General features: G+C 56.0%; 1 protein-coding gene across 3 annotated transcripts in view; it reads right to left on the reverse strand.

Annotated features, from left to right (window-relative positions):
* SLC12A3 (solute carrier family 12 member 3) overlaps nt 1-17,455 on the reverse strand; it is a 37,759-nt gene that overhangs the window by 18,250 nt on the left and 2,054 nt on the right. For all 3 annotated transcript variants that reach the window (XM_008054112.2, XM_008054113.2, XM_008054111.2), the window contains exons 3-17: nt 16,045-16,120; nt 15,250-15,345; nt 14,849-14,988; nt 14,372-14,482; nt 12,950-13,061; nt 12,647-12,777; nt 8,172-8,256; nt 7,044-7,198; nt 6,617-6,724; nt 6,005-6,128; nt 4,275-4,376; nt 3,176-3,331; nt 2,408-2,507; nt 1,337-1,448; nt 872-1,012 (exon numbers count right to left, since the gene is read on the reverse strand). In XM_008054112.2, the coding sequence (XP_008052303.1) occupies nt 872-1,012; nt 1,337-1,448; nt 2,408-2,507; nt 3,176-3,331; nt 4,275-4,376; nt 6,005-6,128; nt 6,617-6,724; nt 7,044-7,198; nt 8,172-8,256; nt 12,647-12,777; nt 12,950-13,061; nt 14,372-14,482; nt 14,849-14,988; nt 15,250-15,345; nt 16,045-16,120 (1,749 nt within the window). The remainder of the gene's footprint in view (nt 1-871; nt 1,013-1,336; nt 1,449-2,407; nt 2,508-3,175; nt 3,332-4,274; nt 4,377-6,004; nt 6,129-6,616; nt 6,725-7,043; nt 7,199-8,171; nt 8,257-12,646; nt 12,778-12,949; nt 13,062-14,371; nt 14,483-14,848; nt 14,989-15,249; nt 15,346-16,044; nt 16,121-17,455) is intronic.

Here is a 17,455-nt window from a genome sequence, read left to right on the forward strand (position 1 = left end):
ATATTGTCAAAATTCCAAAAAGGTCTAGACGCCATATGCATTTTAAAAAAAAATTGAGAAATATTTAAAACCATTGAAAAGAATTCTCGGATGTTAACTCAAAATGGACAGCCATTATTATTTACTCCATGCATCTCATTCAACACATGACAAAACCAAGCAGTAAAAGTAATTGTCCAGTGGAACATTCTAGATCTTGATTTGGGTGATGTCTACCACTGGACAGTGTCTATGTATGTAAACATTTAGCACATTATACACAATATTTTTCACTTTAATGAAAAATTATATACTTAGTATTTTTCACTTTAATGAATATAGATTATACCTATATCTTTTTCTTTTTTAAGTCGGGGTCTCACTCTGTCACCCAGGCTAGAGTGCAGTGGCAAGATCATGTTGCTCATGGCAGCCTTGACCTCCTGAGCTCAGGGGATCCTTTCACTTCAGCATCCTGAGTCGCTGGGACTACAGGTGTGTGCCACCATGCCCTGCTAATTTTTTTTTTTTTTTTTTAATTGTAGAGATGAGGTCTTGCGACATTGCCCAGGTGGTCTTGAACTTCTGGGCTCAGGCGTTCCACCCTTCTTGGCCTCCCAAAGGGCTGGTATTACAGGCCCGAGCCACGGCGACCAACCAGACTATATCTTTAAAAAACAGGAACAGCACGGTCTCACCAGCCCCTGCAGGCCTCCAGATCAGTTTCCCAGGTGCTCAGCATTCTGAGAAAGTGCTCTGAATCTGCCCGTCTGGAGATGCAAGGAAGGTGGGACTCCTGCTCCAGCGAAAGGGACTTAAACTAGACCCCCGGGGCCTTCCAAGTTGTCACATCAAGAAACAAGTCCTTAGGGAAGCCTCAGCCCCATGGTACCTGCATGAGGATCTGGACGCCACTGCGGAGGTCCTCGGCGATGACGTCCGAGTAGAAGGCCTTGATCTTCCTCTTGTTCAGCCACCTGGTGTGCCCGCTGGCGATGAGTCGCAGCTCGGGCATCCTCTGCTTGCGGGGTCCCTGTGGGTGGCAGGGCCAGGGACGGCAGGGGCTGCCTTCACCCTCCGCCCTGAGATTCAGCCCCCTCCTGCCTTGGGGCTGCCCTGTGGGCTCAGGAGCACCCAGAGGTGTCTGTTTTCCTTTGCAGACTTAAGGAAGGGGAGGGAGAGGAGGGGAAAAGAAGGGTGGGAGGAATGGGGAGGGGAGCAGGCAAGAGGCAGGGCGGTGGGGGAGAAGCCCTTGGGCCCAACCTGCTGCACAGCCCCCGGCCCCCACCCCTCGGGGGCATGTCGCATCCAGGCCTCTTCTCCAGGAGCATAGCCCTGCCCCCTCAAGGGCACTCACAATGAGCACGTGGCCACAGATCATCAGGCTGAGGTTCCGTGTGAAGGTGCCCACAAAGTCCACCAGGGCGGGGCGGAAGTTGGGAGGCCCCGTGAGCACCAGGCACTGGGGGCTGAGGAGGGGGCAGGGGGCAGGGACTTCAGGAGAGAGCACACGGGGTCGGTCACTAAGGCGCCTCCCAGGTCTCCCTGGACCACGGTGTGGCCCCTGGCATGAGCCTGCATGCTTTGGGCCTCATCTTTCCGTCTGTGATTTGAGGGACCCTCCTGGTTCTTTTAGTAACCCACACTGGTCTCCCTTGTCCTTCCTGTTCAGGCCACCAAACACTCCTCCCATTGCTCCTCTCCGGCCCTGCCCAGCCCAGCATGGTGGTGGGGAGAATACGACCAGTAGTAAGGACGCCCTTCACCCACAAACTCACCATGTTACCTGGGCAGGTGACAGCCTCTGTGCTCAAGGGCCACTACCAGAGGCAACTGGAGCCACACTTAATCGGCCATTCACCAGCTGTGTGATCTGGGGCCAGTTACTTAACCTCTCTGTGCCTCAGCGTCCTTGTTCGTGACTAGGGTTAGTAATTTCGGGGACCTCAGAGGGTTGTCATGAGACTGTATAAGGTACTTTGCAAGTGCCTGGCTCACGGTGTGACATACATAGATATTGCCACTTACTATCATTGCGATTGGGTGGAAAGAGGATCACAGGGGCATGATTCTCCCCACCAAGGAGGGGAATCAGCTTTGAGGAGTACCCAGGGGAGGTTTATCACCGTCAGCCTTAAATATCCTTGTGATGGAAATTACCAAATCATCCTTACACAGCATGTTCCACGGTGAAAACCGGGGCAGGAAGTGGCCCCTTGACTTGCCTGGTCCCCGTCAGGCAATGTCAACCCCAGCCTCCCAACGACAGCTGGGTGGTCTCCCTCCACCTCCCCGCCCTCTCTGAGTGGAGGCTGTACCCGCCAGGTCAGGTGACAGGTCTTGGCTCAGAGACTCCTGGGGCAAGGTCACTGCCAATCCCTAGGTCCCAGGGGCGGAGCGGGGGGTGGGGAGTCCCAGCTCTGCTCACCGGTAGTTCTTGATGTGGTCTTCCACCTCGTTGAGACCCACCGAGTAGCTGAGGGCCAGATTGTAGGAGCCAGCCTGCACGGAGGAGCCCCAGTTCACCTCTAGGGGGCGGGTGGGTGAGAGCAATATTAGAAGTCACCAGAAGAAACCAGGCACGAGGAGGGAGGGTGGCAGGGAATGTGGGCCTTCCTTGGGTGCTGAGCAGATCCAATCCTGATACATGTGAGGCTGAAGGCCATGTACTGTTCATCGAGGTAGTGAGCTCTAAAAAACACTCTCCTCCCCTGACAAACAGACCTGCACATTGGCCCAGACGGCCAGATTCAGACTTAGGATTCTAGGCTTTCTTGGTGCTCTGTCTCCCGTTCTGAGATAGCTGTTTCCCTGGGGTTCCTGCCTGTGAGCTGTAGACACCCTGCCCAGGGCCCACCCACACGTTGTCCAGCTGCCCTCCATACAGCCAGCCCTTGGCACCCCTGAGGCCTAGGTGCACACAGCAGGCAGCCCCTCTTGGGGATGGCCCTGGAAGCTTACTCAGGATCCTTTGGGCAGGGAATTCCAGGGTCCTGGGTGCCTAGGGCTGGTCTGGAAGTGCAGTTGTGGGCTCTGAATGGAAACACCCCTTTGGGCGCCTCGCTGCACTGGGAGGGACGAGGCGGGAGGCCCAGAGAGGGGCCCCGGGAAAACCAGAGCCCTGGCCAGAGGGCCGGACGGCCTGCAAGGTGCCCGGGGTAGGAGGGGCCATGCCCTTGGCAGCTGAGGCGCACACCTGGCTTCTTGTAGATCACGTAGAGCAGGAGGAAGAGCACAATGCCGATGGCGATGAGGGCCGCCCACCAGGTGAGAAGGAACATGATGACCACGGAGATGACCGCCCCAAACAGCGCTGCCCACTTGCTGTAGTATCGGAATGAAGGTCTCCATCCTAGGCCAGGGGCACAGGTCAGCAGGCATGTCTGGCGCTCTGGGGCCTCTTCCTGGGTCAGAGCTGCTGGGCAGGGCTGGGCGGCCATGCCAGCAGTGCCTGGAGCCAGGGTCCCAGCCTGTGAGCACTAGCCATGGGCACCAAGGGGCACTACCCACCCTGCCTCCTGGGCTGGGCCTGGAGGCTCTGGGGAGGACCTGACACCCACCCTGGCTGGCATTCCCACAGGCTACACCAAGGGGGAAGTATTCAGCTTTGGCAAAATATGGCCACGGGATGTCCCATGTCAGCAACAGTGCTGGCTCCTGTGGCTCCCGTGGAGTCAAGGCGTGAGAAAGAGGGGAAAGGACATGACTCTGTCTGACTCCACACCAGCAGGCCACACCAGGGCTGCTACTAGTGACAGTTGCCTCATGACAAAACCAGGGAGCACCATGTACATTAGGGTCTGTGTTAAAGGTGGTCTGCACCTCAGTAATTTGGGGCTAGTTAGAAAAAGTCTTCCTTGAGAGTCTTTACTGCCACCTGCCAGAAGTTTTCCATCATAAACACACACATCCATAAAATCTATAATATGAATGTCACACTCTAGAGTTGTGCAGTATGCAACCTGCAGCACTGTACATGACAGCCCCAGCTGTGACTTTGGGCAACTCTCTTCCCTTTCTGGGGAATCAGACTCCTGACTCTTGTAAAACTGCTGAAGGAAGGGATGGGAAAAACCTCTACAGACCTCTACAGACTGTAAACAGCATATAAATCCATGTTATTATTATGGTTGTTGTTGCTGTTGTTGTTGTTACATGAATGTTCCCTTTAATTTAATTTCCACTTGAGAGGTGACCTTGGGCTGCCAACCTCCACCTATGCCTTCCACTCTCACCCCCTGCCCCACGAGGCCCCTCGGTTCCTCGCCCTGCACCGGGGTGAAGGGTGTGCTTACCCGGTGAGTTGGTAATGGAGGCGTGGAAGCAGCTGAAGTTGATGAGGGCGTAGGAGCACAGGAAGAAGTTGGAAATGATGGGGGCTATGGTGTTGAGTTCGGCTTCGGGGACCCAGGGAGAGAGAGGACAACCCGTCGGGCCACTTCACCAAAGGATGCTTGTCACCCTCCCTCACAGTAGGGAACCCCAGACGAGCCACTGAGGCTCAGTCTCAACCTTCTCATCTGTGAAATGGGTTCATCCTTTTGTGAAGCTCAAAGGGACGGTGTCTTATAAACTGTAAGCTGCCAGCACTTAAGAAGGTGGGGGAGGCAGTGTGAGAATGGACCCCATCAGACTATGGGGTGACCAAGGGCAACGGTTGTCACACCTTCTTGATGACAAGTGACAGTAAGACATACAATTGGCAATGTGACGCAGGACGCCCAAGCCTGTATCACAGTCCCACCCCAGTGGCAACCCCTCAAGAACTGGATCCTCTCACTGTCTCACTGTTCCTGGCGCCCCCAGATAACTTGTGTTTGTGAATCTTTGTCTTGGGGCTTCTGGGGATCCCAAGACAAGACAAGCACTTCCACTCTGCCGGCTCCCTCTGTACGTGATTTCACTGAGATCCCTGCCCTGGAGCATTTGAAATTACGGTCCTCAGTCTGCAGTCAAGTCAGAACCACCCAGATGGAAGAACATTGCATGGATGGGTAGGTGGCAAATGAATTTTGGGGCCCTGGTGAGCAGGAAACAGAGATGGGTCTGGGGAACACCAGGCCTGCCTAGACTTTTCCACCCCGCTAAGTGTGGCTTCTGCCCCCTTTGCATTTGGTTCTGGATCCAGGAGTGTCTAGCGTCTGGGTGACAGCAACTAGACTGCCAGGGTAAGTCTCAGGGATGGTGATGCCAGCATAAGCAGCAGGGATGCAACAGAACCAGAAGGTGCCTGGGAGCCCGGGGGGATGGTCAGCAGCCCACCCCGCCCACTCCTGCCCAGGGAGCAGGGACCAGGGGGACATCGCGCCCTCGTGTAGCCACTGCCCTTGCTTGGCGTGGCCACCTCTCGCTTAGTTAAGCTGATCAGGAAGTATTGGGTGTGTGCACATGCGTGAGCATATGCACACATATGAATGCACGTGGGTGTGCATGTGTCTGGGTGTGTCCTTGTGTCCAGGGTCTCTTTCTGCCCATCTGTGACACACTCTGCAGACAAGGAAACTGAAGCTCAGAAAGGTGAAGTCACTTCAAGGGCGTCCCCCACCTTGAAGCCCAAGGGATTGAGAAGCCCAAGGCCTGAAAGACTGGGTTTGTCTAGTTTCTACACCCATGGGGATATTGATCAGTCATTTGTATCAGCTCCCAAGAGGTACCAGTCAGCTTGTCCTGTGTGCCAAAGGTGTCATGGGGGTTCATTTAGACCTGGGGGGGGGGCAGCTGCCTGGACACTTGGTGCAGACCAGGGAAGGCGGGTAAACTCCCTTCTAACAAACAGAGTAACCCACTGCCTGGCTTGGTCTGGAAGCCGCCCTGCCTGGAGGTCAGGAAGGAGCACGTGGTCTCCCAACATTCCCTCCCAGATGGAGTCTCACCCACCCAAGAGCTGTCCACGAGTGTCCGCTAACTGTCAGGTCCACTGGGTGTGTGGCGGGAGGTGTGGAGGAGCGAAAGGAGCCCTGCCTCCATGGCCCTGACCCTCTCGGTCGGCCACGGAGAAGGCTCACGAGCTCTGGTGGCCTCTTACCGATGATGATGAAAGCCACGGCGATGGCATAGGCCAGCAGGTAGCCACGCACCGGCTCGTTGTTCTTGCCATAGCCTTTGCCGAAGAAGCCGATCAGCGGGTACAGCTGGTCCTCGCACAGGCACTGCGGCACCAGACGCCACACTCACCCCGGCTGGGACCTGCCATCTTCCCTCCCCCCGGGGCCACCTGGGTCCCTTGTTTAGCGCCCTCTGTGACCTCGGCAGGGCACTTCCCCATCTGGGTCCCGATTTCTGTTAGACAGGGGTGAGGCCTCCACCCTCTCTACCCCACCATGAAGACAGTCAAAGGGTACAAGAGGGGTCAATCACATGGGGTGGAACTTGGATGGTGGAATTGCAGACGGGCTGCCAAGTGGCTCAGGTGAGCTCTGGTGTGGGAACTGCGGGCTCTTCAAGGTCCCCTCCCCCCAGGAAGAGGGCTGCCTCTTTCAAGAGTTTGCAGGGGATGCCCCTTCCACTTCCTTCTAGAGCCCCTGGTCACATGACGCCTTCCAGGTCTTTGTAGCAGTCACCTGGGAGCCCTTCCATGTGGGCCTTCCAACCCCCTGCCCCTACCCCCCTGCCTCGCCCCTTTTCTGCAGCCTCTCACCTGGAAGACTTTGGCAGCCGAGACAAGGCAGGCCAGGGCGGAAGACAGGGTGGCCCCAAAGATGCCGGCTGTGATCAGGGGTGCAAAGCCTGACACCATGCTCATGGTCTGTGGGGATTTGGGATTCAGGGACTTGTATGGTGGGGGGGCTGGGCCAGGAGTCCCATTAGGGGTGTCCCAGTCCTTACTGTGGGCAGAGCTGGGTCCTGAGTGAGCCTCCATCTGAGTCCGGCGCTTACCTGGGGATCCCAGGCCCACCCACAGGCAGCGACCAGGTACACCTGAGTTCCAAACCTCTCTCCCCACGCCTGGGGCCCGGCCCCTCCGACTATGTCCCTCCCCACTTCCAGTCCCCCGAGGGGCCCTCCAGTCTCCACCCGACCCCCCTGCCTCTGGTGGGTAGCCTTCTTGGCAAGGCCCACGGAACCTGGTAGTAGTTGATGAGGCCGTAGCGGCAGCTGTGCTGCTGGGCACACTCGGTAAAGTTCCAGCCATAGCCGCAGGCCAGCCCCTCACAAGGACCCCAGCCGGGGGCCATCGTGTCATTCAGGACCCCCGAGGCGTCACGCACCACGCAGGAGCCTGAGAGGAGGAAGCAGAGCGTGGGAGGTCCCCCTTCCCGCCCATCCTCTGTCCTCTCCCACCCCCCAAACACCGGTCACTTCTGCAGAGGTCCAGATGCGGCGGACAACAGGTCAGCACTCCCTTTGGCATATGGTAACAATAATAATAGCTAATATTCAGGCGCACTTACGGTGTGTTGGCGCCATGTTAAATACTTGACAACAGCCCTGCCAGTAGGTATTACTATTATTTTTGTTATTGGCATTTTACAGAGGTGCAGAGAGCCGAAAGGGTCTGCCCAAGATCACAGTGTCCTCCTAAAAGCAGAGACCTCGGTCTCAAGCCCTGAGTGGCCGTGAGCTGGGCCAGGTCCCTAGGCCAGCTGTAAACAGCTTGCCCCAGAGGGGCATCGTAGGGAGCAAGTGTGTCTGGGAGGGTGTCAGTTCAAGGCAGGTGTTAGCAGCTCAGGCCTGGATTCAAAGCCTGGCTCCGCCACTCAGTGGCTGTGTGATCTTGGACAGGTTACTTAACCTCTCTGAGTCCTCATTTTCTCCTCTGTAAAATAGGGGAAATGACAGTGTCTGGATTATATGATAAGGCATATATAGGGCTGGGCATGTGGTGGGTCAGAACTAGTGTCACTGTCATCATCCTCATTATTCCTAGGGCTGAAGCATTTGTCCAGCAGAATCTTCACGGTCATGAATCTGGAATCTCAAGGTGTGAAGGAACCAGAAGACCCTAGCCTGAATCCCCCAAACTCCCACACAAACTACCCCCCCCATGAAGACACTCTGGTCACCACCAAGATACACCAGAGATACGGTTCAAGACCTCACTTCCTGGGGTCACCACGTCCTCCCAGCCCAGGTCTCTCTGTTAGAGAGTTGAATCCCACCCTGTGACTTCCTCCAGCGGCCTGGGCTCTGTTGACACTGCAGAGTGGAGGCCGGGTTCCATACCTTCCCAACTGGGTGGGCCAGCCACTTACCGATGGTGGCTGAGATAGCCAGGTAGGAGATGGTGGTCCAAAAAATGGCCATGAGTGTCCCCTTGGGGATGGCTATAGCAGGGTCCTGCAGGAGAGAGGACAGGAGGGAGAGGTCGGGCAGTCCCTGGACCTCCTTCATGCCCCTGCCCCTGATCTGAGGCTGACTCAGGGGCAGCAACCCTGACCTCGGCCCCTCAGAGTCAGCACAGAGAGGAAGGAGCCTCGTGACTAAGGACAGACACAGAGGGAACCGACACAACCAAGATCACGGGGCTGAGACCCCACCCAGGCCCTGGGAGACCAAGGCAGAGAGGAGATACCACAGCTGCATGCCTGCACCACGGAGGCCTGCTATAGGGGTGGAGGAGATGGGGGCAGGGTGTCGGGGCTCTGGGGTCAGCCTGCCCGGGTTCAGTTAATCAAAAAATCAAAAAATCAGCCGGGCGTGGTAGCGCGTGCCTGTAATTCCGGCTACTCGGAAGGCTGAGGCGGAAGGATCGCCGGAGCCCAGCAGGTCGAGGCTGCGGTGGCCGGGAGCGGCCACTGCACTCCAGTGTGGGCAACCAAGTGAGACTCCAACTCAAAAAAAAAAAAAGTGACAACAGTGCAACTGCACGGGGACGTTGGTGACATGGATTAATCCACATCCTGCCCTTCGACCAGGACCCCCTCACCGTCAGCCCTTGCAACAAGTTAGATTGTTACACACCTGCCGATTGATCATCTGGTTCCTCAGCAATAAAGACAGGACAAGCCCCAGACTTTCTTCTTCCACTGGAGGAAGAAATCTCTGCCCCAGTTTTCCTACCAGTGATGCCAAGTCTTCACGCACTCACCACACGGTCCACTCTTTGAGGCACTTTCTCAAACTTACTTTCCTGAAAAGTGGTCTGGGCACCCCACCCAACCGGTGGACAAATTAAGGACAGGAAATTGTAAGGAGGACCCGACTCTGGCCCTGACCAGCCAAGGCCCACAGCCTCAGGCTCCAGGGGCCAATCCTGGATGCAGTAACAAGGCTGGGATTTTTACAGCAAGTTCAAGACTCACTCCACCCTGCAGGCACAGACCCCAGCCTGGAAGGGAAGGTCGTGTCTGCCACTGGAGTGGGATTTACAAACCTCCCCAGCTCTCCCTGGGCTGTTCTGCTCACTACTCACAGGGCAGGAAGAACCACAGGTTAGAAACAAGTCAAGGGGTGGGCTGTCTGCGGTAGGTGAGAGGGGGCATGGCCAGTTGAGAAAAGTGGGAGCAAGGCCTGCTGGGATCCCTGCCTTGGGGTCCCTGAAGCCACAGACCTGTCAGCCCTGCCCTTCGTACCAGGCTGGCTAGACTGGACCATGTGTACAGAGTCCCTGGCCCCAAGACCAACAGCCCAGGCCAGCCTCCCACCCCGCCTCTAGTGAATTGAATAGTGTCTCCAAAATTCACGTCCACTCAGAACCTCAGAATGTGACCTTATTTGGAAATAGAGTCTTTGCAAGTGTAATGAGTTAGAATGAGGTCATACTGGATTAGGTTGGGTCCCAAATGCAATGACTGGTGTCCTCATGAGGAAACGGCACACTGAGGAAGGAAGGCCACGTGAAGACAGAGGCAGAGACTGCAGTGATGCAACCACTGGCCAAGGAGCACCACTGTCAAGAGTCCCCAGAAATTAGGAAGAGGCAGGGAGGACTCTTCTCTAGCATCTTCAGAGGGAGCATGACCCAGCCGGCCCCCTGAGGTTAGACTTCTAGCCTCCTGAATTGCAAGAAGACGCATCTCTGTTGTTGCTAAGCCACCCTGTTTATGGTCACCTGTTACAGCAACCACAGGAAAGAAACACACCAACCCTCAACCGCCACCCTGCCACCACATCTTGTTTTGTTGTTGTTGTTGTTTTTGAGTTGGCGTCTTACTCCATTGCCCAGGCTGGAAGGCAGTGGAACTACAGGTACACACTACCAAGCCCGGCTAATTTTTGATGTATTGTAGAAACGAGGTCTTGACAAGTTGCCTGGGCTGGTCTCGAACTTGGGGGCTCAGGCAATCCACTCACCTCGGCCCCTCAAAGTGCTAGGATTATAGGTCGAGCCACCGAACCCAGTCCGTATCTTGTCTGGATCTCAGACACTGGCAGGTGCATTGGGTCCACATCCCAGCCCACCTATTCCTAGCTGTGTGCACTGAGAGAAGCCCCCAAACGTCTCCGAGGCTCAGTTGCCCCATCTGTGAAATAAGAATATGACCTGGCACACCGCAAGTGCCCATGAATGTGGTAGGTAGGTGTCATGCCGTGCACAGGGACGTGCCTTGGGACAGCACACACAATACGTGTTGAATAACAGGTCGTTGTGACTAAGCGGGGCCTTTTTGTTCTAGAAAGGTACATTCCTGCTCAGCTGCCGCCTGTGTAGCTCTGAGAAAGGCCTTGGACTTCTTTTTTTTTGAGTTGGAGTCTCACTCTGTCGCCCAGACTGGAGTGAAGTGGCACGCTCCTGGCCACCACAGCCTCGACCTGCTGGGCTCTGGTGATCCTTCCACCTCAGACTTCCAAGTAGCTGGAACTATAGGCACGCGCTACCGCGCCCGGCTAGTTTTTGATTTATTGTAGAGACAAGGTCTCGCCAAGTTGCCCGGGCGGGTCTTGAACCCTGGGGCTCAGTCCATCCACTTGTGGCCTCCCAAAGTGCTGGGATTACAGGTTGAGCCACCGAGCCCGGTCAGCCTTGAACTTCTTCAGGGCGGCTTGCTTGTTTGCATTATGGTAAAAATGACAGCAATGACAACTAGCTGTTAGCTCTTCCTCTGTGCCAGGCACTGTTCTAAGCACTTTCTGTGAATTAGCTCACTGAGTCCTCCCCACCACCCTGCAAGGGGTGGAGGGCCTGTATTAGTCCCATTTTGCAGCTGGGGGAAGCTGAGGCCCAGAGAGATTTTAAGGGACTTGGCCAAAGGCTTACGGTGAGGGCTGCACTGATGGGAGCCGCTCTGCCACTGAGGACACTGATCACAGGACGGGCGGAGGGCCAAGTTCAAGAGCCAAGGGCCCCCATGAGGCTTGAGGGCACTTAGATCAGAGACAAAGTGCCTGCCTCAGCCAACCCGACACAGCTGCCCAGCCCTGCCGCCTGCACGCTGGGCCACTGGTAACCTGAGAAGCTCAGGGGCCTCTGAGAAACCCAGGCTGACCTCCGCGGAACCGCAGAGCAGGCAGGCCAGGCCCTGCTGCCTGCACCCAGGGAAGGGAGAGGAGCCAAACAGCTGCTCTCCAATTTCCCAACCCAGCCAATGCCGCCCAGGCGTAGCCAGTTAGTGCCAGGACAGCCTCAAGAGCACAGTCCTTGATTCACTTGAGAAAGGCGACCAGGAGAGTTTCCAAGTTGGCCAGAGCCTAGGGGTAAGGGTCTGCTGAGATTTTTAGCGCAGTGCTGAGTTCCTTACAATCACCCCCATTTGCCCACTGTCTCCTTCAATCCTTCTGCCCTGCAAAGGCTCCATCCGCTTCTCATCTTTTAAGCCCAGCTCTGGCTTCATCTCCACCCAGAAGTTCTGCAAGAGCTCTGCCGACATCAGTCTCTCCTTCTCCCCCAGCGTGCAACACTTTGAACTTCTGCTCTCATTTCACCACTACTCAGTCAACAAACATGTGCCAACCACCTAGTTTGTGCCAGACTTTAAACTGGGAGGGAATAGGGAGATAGAGGTAGGTCTTGGTACTCCAGATGCAGGGGGATCAGACACATAAATAGCCCAACATCCTCATGCCAGAGGAACCACGACTCTGATGGAAGGGCTGGGGGAAATGGAAGGTTGAAGGAGATATTTGAAAGAGAAACAGAATTTGGTGAGGTTAAAAAAAAAACACAAAAACAAGTATAGGGAGCTGCAGGTAGAGTGCAGCACGGACAAAAGTGTGGAGAAGGGGGGGGCAACATGAGCTAAGCAGCAGAACCTGGGGGCTACAGCAAGGTCATGGTCAGGGATAAGGCTGGACAGGCAGGCTGGAGCCTTGAATGCTGAGCCAAGGAGCCTGCCTGCATCATGGCAGTGGAGAACTCTCGAAGGAAGTCAGCCTAACAGAGATGTGTATAATCACAGCTGAGTTCTGGAAGGTCACAGCTGGGCCATTCTTCCCCTAAGGCTGAGAGTCCCAGGAACTAGGGAGGAGACTAGCCATTTGGGGGTACCCTTTGAGGCCTAGAGCACAGCTAGTATTAATAAACAACCTCAAAAAATAACAAAACTGCGCCTGTACCCCCTAAATCTACAAACAGTCTTATAAAGGAAAAAGAAAGTAAACAACCTTAGAGTGAAACGGGATGGAATTGATTTGGATTGGATTGAATTGAACTGCATGACTGGACCGGACTTCAGAAGCTCTGTCCCATGGTCTTGGTGCCCAGTGAACGATCCTGGTAGGACAGGGAGTGAGATCCTGCTAACAGCCCCCCGCAGTACCAGGGCATGGGCAGGATGGGCATTCTGCTTACCTTGAGGTCCCCAGAGATGTTGGCCCCCGCCAGGATGCCTGTGGCCGAGGGGAAGAAGATAGAGAACATTCCAAAGAAGCTGCCATCTGGGCCCCGCCAATCAGGCACCAAGTTCTGGACAAAAATGTCCCCTGGAAAACCAAGACCTGAGTCAGGGTCCCCTTGCTGGGCCCAGTAGGGGAGGCAGCCCCTGGCCATGGAGTGGGGAATCCCTTCCTGTTGGTGTCCACACAGTGGGCTGGATTCCTGGGTAGACTGTCCCTGTCCCCAGAGCCATGGTCGAGGACCCCAACTTGCACATACCATGGTAGCTGAAGAAGCCTTTGGAGGCCTTGTCCGTGGATGGCGGGATCAGCGTCCCTACCAAGTAGTTGGCGAAGGAAATCATGATGACCAGGAAGAACAGCACCTGGGCCTGGGGTAAAGGACCCCAGCGGTCAGACTGTCTGTTTCCACCGCTTCAGGAAAGCCCCACCAGGGAAGAACTTGCTCGAGGCCCCTCACTCCATAATTCACTCAGTCATTCATTCATTCAACACCCATTATGCAGCAAGCTCGGTACAAGGAGTTGGGAATGCTGCAAGAAAGACGGCCAGGGCCTCTTGTCTTGGCTGGTAAGATGAACTTAGAGTAAGCAGGGTGTGTGATGGCGGATGGGTGGGACTACTTTGGAGGGTGCCCTGGGAAGGTATCTCCAAGGAGAAGACATTTGAGCAGACGCCCTGGGGGGAGGGGAGGAGTGAGCCAGAGAATGATCCAGGGGCTCAGTGTGGTGTGTCTGAGGAAGAGGAGGAGATCAGAGAGCCCAGGGGAAAGGCGAGGCCATGGCAACCAGGTCCTGCCTCATCCACAGGTTCCGTCTGGCAAGTCTGCTGGTGGTGGCCCATCTCCTCCCCTTATTTCACAGAACTAATCTTGTGGCTTTTGGATGGTCACATGGTTAAGATGAAGACCACACTTCCCAGCCTCCCTTGTGACCAGTGACCCGTACAGTTTCTGGGTCGAGTCATAAAAGGGAAGGAAAGGGAATGCCCCTCTCTCGTTTCCCTTTTCTTCCCTGTCTTTTTGACTGGACAGCAGACGTGGTGGTGGTGGCGGCTGTATAGACCAGGTGGACAAGGGCCACACCCCAGGGCTGGAGGGCACACAGGCTAGAAGGAGTCTGGGTGCCCGACTCCCTGGAACCGCCCTGCCCGTCCTGCACCATGTGTCCCTGGACCGTCACATGAGAGAGAGAGACAAAGCCCCCCTTGATCAAGGCCCTGCTATCGAGGGTCTCTCACAGTCACAGAGTTTAAAGCCTAAGACACAGGAGAAGAGGTAGAACCTGGCCAGGCGTAGTGGCTCACGCCTATAATCTCAGTCATTGGGAAGCCCAGGCAGGAAGATTGCTTGAGCCCAGGAGTTCGAGACCAGCCTTGGCAACATAGCGAGACCTTGTCTCTACAAAAAAAAAAAAAAAAAAAAAAAAAAAAAATCAAAAAATTAGCCAGGCCTGCCAGCAGCCCCAAGTATGTGGGAGGATGGGGCGGAGGGATCACCTGAGCCCAGGAGGCTGCGCTGTGGTAAGCCATGATGGTGCCATTGCACTCTAACCAGGGAGAGAGTGAGAACCCAACTCCGAAGAGAGGGAGAGAGAGAGGAGGGAGGAGCCAGAACCCAGGTCTTGCGACTCCCACCTCTCCCCGTGACACCTCCAAGTACCCCTCCCCTGATCCCTCTTGCCTTGGACTCCCACTCCATGCCAGCCAGGGAGATGGCCAGCAGCACAGTGACCGTGACCACACCAATGATGCGGATGTCGTTGATGGGATCCACGATGGGTGAGCCGTACTCCTGGGGAGGGAGACAGGCCAGGCTGCACGTTGCCCTCGGTCCCCCCCCCAGTCTCTGCTTTGGAGGCACCTCACAGAGGTGGTACTGACAGGACAATGCAAACTCAAGCACTTCTCTGGAATAGACCCTTGGAAGCAGCTGCTGCAGGGCCTGCTTTAGGGCCTGGGAGATTTGGCCCTAAGGGCCGTGTGCATCCCCGGAAGGCACGTGTGGGGGTGGTCTTTATTTGATGAGAGCTTTACTGCTGCCCGCGGTGATTGGACAGTGGCCTTAGTTCCTGAGGGGTGAAATCAGGCGGGGGACAAGGGGACAGTGGGGGAGGCCGCCCAGTGCTCCCTCTATCCTGGGTCTAGCCCCCAGCCTCACCTGCAGCAGGTCCCGCACGGTCTCCGCAAAGCCCACGGTGTGCATGGCCACGCCCACAGCGTTGGCGAAAGCGAAAATGAGGCCGATGGAGCCCCCCAGCTCTGGGCCCAGACTCCGAGAGATGAGGAAGTAGGTGCCACCTATCGGGGCGGAGCCGGGAGCCATGAAGCCAGGAGTCAGCTGGCTGGGATGGACTCCGGTGGGCAGAGGTCCAGGAGAGGGACCACAGGATGGGAGAGAGCTGAGGCCATCCCGAGGCAAGGAAAGCCTGCCTGGAGCCCTCACCCGGAACCACGGGAGCAGCCGGGGTGTCCCATGGGGGTGGGGGCCGTTCAGAGACCCACTCCCAGGTGAAGACAGGGGAGCCTACGAGAGAAGGGCCTTGGGGGTGGGTGGCCCACCTGACTTGACCTTGCCATTGGTGGAGATGGCCGAGATGGAGAGGCCTGTGATGGAGGTCACCGTGACCGAGAGCAGGATGATGATCCAGGTCAGGACTGTGAGGGTGGGGAGAGTACCCCGAGACTCAGTCAGGGCATTTCCCAGAGGGGGAGCCCCGAGAGGGACCTGCGTCTGCATACTAATTCACCATGCGACTTAAATCTCTGCCCTTCTCTGCGCCTCAGTTTTCTCATCTGGAGAATGGGTCTCTGTCTGCCTCCTGGCATGTTCTAAACAGCCAGGGAGCTCACAAGCCAGCATGTAAAGGATTGTTAGCTATGGAGGGAAGTAATACAAAATAAAGTCATGGGTACCGCTGGAGCACCTCTGCATGCCAAGTCCTGTGCTGCGCTTTTGCCTGCAGCATGTAAACCCCACCATAGGGTGAGGTAGCTACTGTTCTCACCCCCATTTCACTGATGAGGAAGCCAAGCCTCAGAGAGGCTGCTCAGTGCAGAGCAGGGCTGGCCTCTGAGCCTGGGTCCATCCGAATGCACCTTCCTAACCAGCATGCTCTGCAGTAGACATTGGCCCCAAGAGGTTGAGTGACTTACTGAGGGCAAACAGAGCCTGAGAGAGCCCGTGGGCCTACTGACCCCACATTGACGAGTGTGCTTTGGCCACACCTGCTCCCTGTCACTGTGGGGGCTCAAGGTTGCTCTGGGGAGGAGCTGCCCAGGTTGAAGCCCGTGGGAGAGGCTGGAGGACCAGGATTCAGGCACACCCTCCTTCCCGTCCCTGGAGGCGACACTCACCTATGCCTGCCTGGGCCGTGATCCAGGGGAGCCGCAGGTAGAGGATTACACCCCAGATGTTGAGCATGCAGCGGATCTGGGAGAAGAGCGGTGTCAGAAGCCACCTGGTGGATACCCCAAGGCCAAGTACACAAGTCCCTGCCTCTGCTTACGGCATGGCCTTGGGCACCTAAGCCTAGGGGTCCTGTCCTTTCTTTGCTTTGCCCACTCCAATGGGTTCTGACTCTCTGATTCTGGGGGGCAGGAGGGTGAGAGGTACCGGGAGACCCTGTCTCTGCCACCCACTCTCCTGCCCACTCATCGAAGCCTGAGGATGGGCTGCAAGCATCATCATTTCTCACCCCGTTTCAAGCCTGGGATCCTGTGTCTGCCAGGCCCAGCCATGGCTCAGGGGCTAGCTCTCGGTCCAGGGTCTGGCATTTAGGAGGAACTTAGCAAATGCCAGCTGAGCCAATGTCCCATGTACAAGCAGAAATCAGAGCTCAAGCTGTGACTTTAGCTTCCAAATTTAAAGCAAAGCCAGAGGCCAGGGCTAAGGCTGAGGTGTCCAGTGGAGGGAGGGAGGGCTGGTGTGGTCTTGGGTCCCACCAAGATGTACCTATATATGCCAAGTTGCAGGGTGGGGAGGGGCATGTGGCCCTCACATCCCAGGGAGATTTCTAGGGCCCTTGGTCTGCTCCAAGATGCGAACTGAGGCCATGCCAGGCTCTGCTCAACACAGTTGGCAGGGAGAGCCAGTTGCCTCTGAATATGCTTCTGGGGGTGGGAGAGGGCTCATGGCTCAGACGGAGAAACAGAGGCACAGCCAGGTGGCAGTTGGTAGAGTTAAGATTATACCCTAGGGGCCGGGCATGGTGGCTCACACCTGTAATCCCAGCACTTTGGGAGGCTGCAGCAGAAGGACTGCCTGAGCCTGTGAGTTTGAGACCAGCCTGGACAACATAGCAAGATCTTGTCTCTACACACAGACATACACAGATTATCCAGGTGTGGTGGTACACACCTGTAGTCCCAGCTACTCAGGAGGCTGAGGTGGAAGGACTGCTTGAGCACAGAAAGTCGAGGCTGTGGTGAGCCATGGTTGTGCCACTGCACTCCAGCCAGGGCCACAGAGTGAGACTACAACTCAAAAAAAAAAAAAAAATATCTCCCTCAAGCCTCTTGCCTCCCACCTCCCAGAGCAGGAGTAAAGCTTTCTCCTACATCCCATGTGATCCCAGCTGCAAAGTCCCATGAAACCAAGAGCGCCTGATTCCTTACTGCCTGGGGGATTATCCCTGTTCTGTACCACAGCAAACCTTTCCCTTCCCTTCGTTACGGAGAAAAACACGTTTCTGAAGTTGTGTGCTTAGCACAGCCCCCGGTGGCTTTTTGGGGAAGCACAGTTCTTTTTTTTTTTTTGAGTGGGAGT

Source organism: Carlito syrichta, unplaced genomic scaffold (assembly GCF_000164805.1).
Source record: "Carlito syrichta isolate Samal-C Ts95f unplaced genomic scaffold, Tarsius_syrichta-2.0.1 Scaffold289075, whole genome shotgun sequence".
In the NCBI taxonomy this organism is placed as follows: Eukaryota; Metazoa; Chordata; class Mammalia; order Primates; family Tarsiidae; genus Carlito; species Carlito syrichta.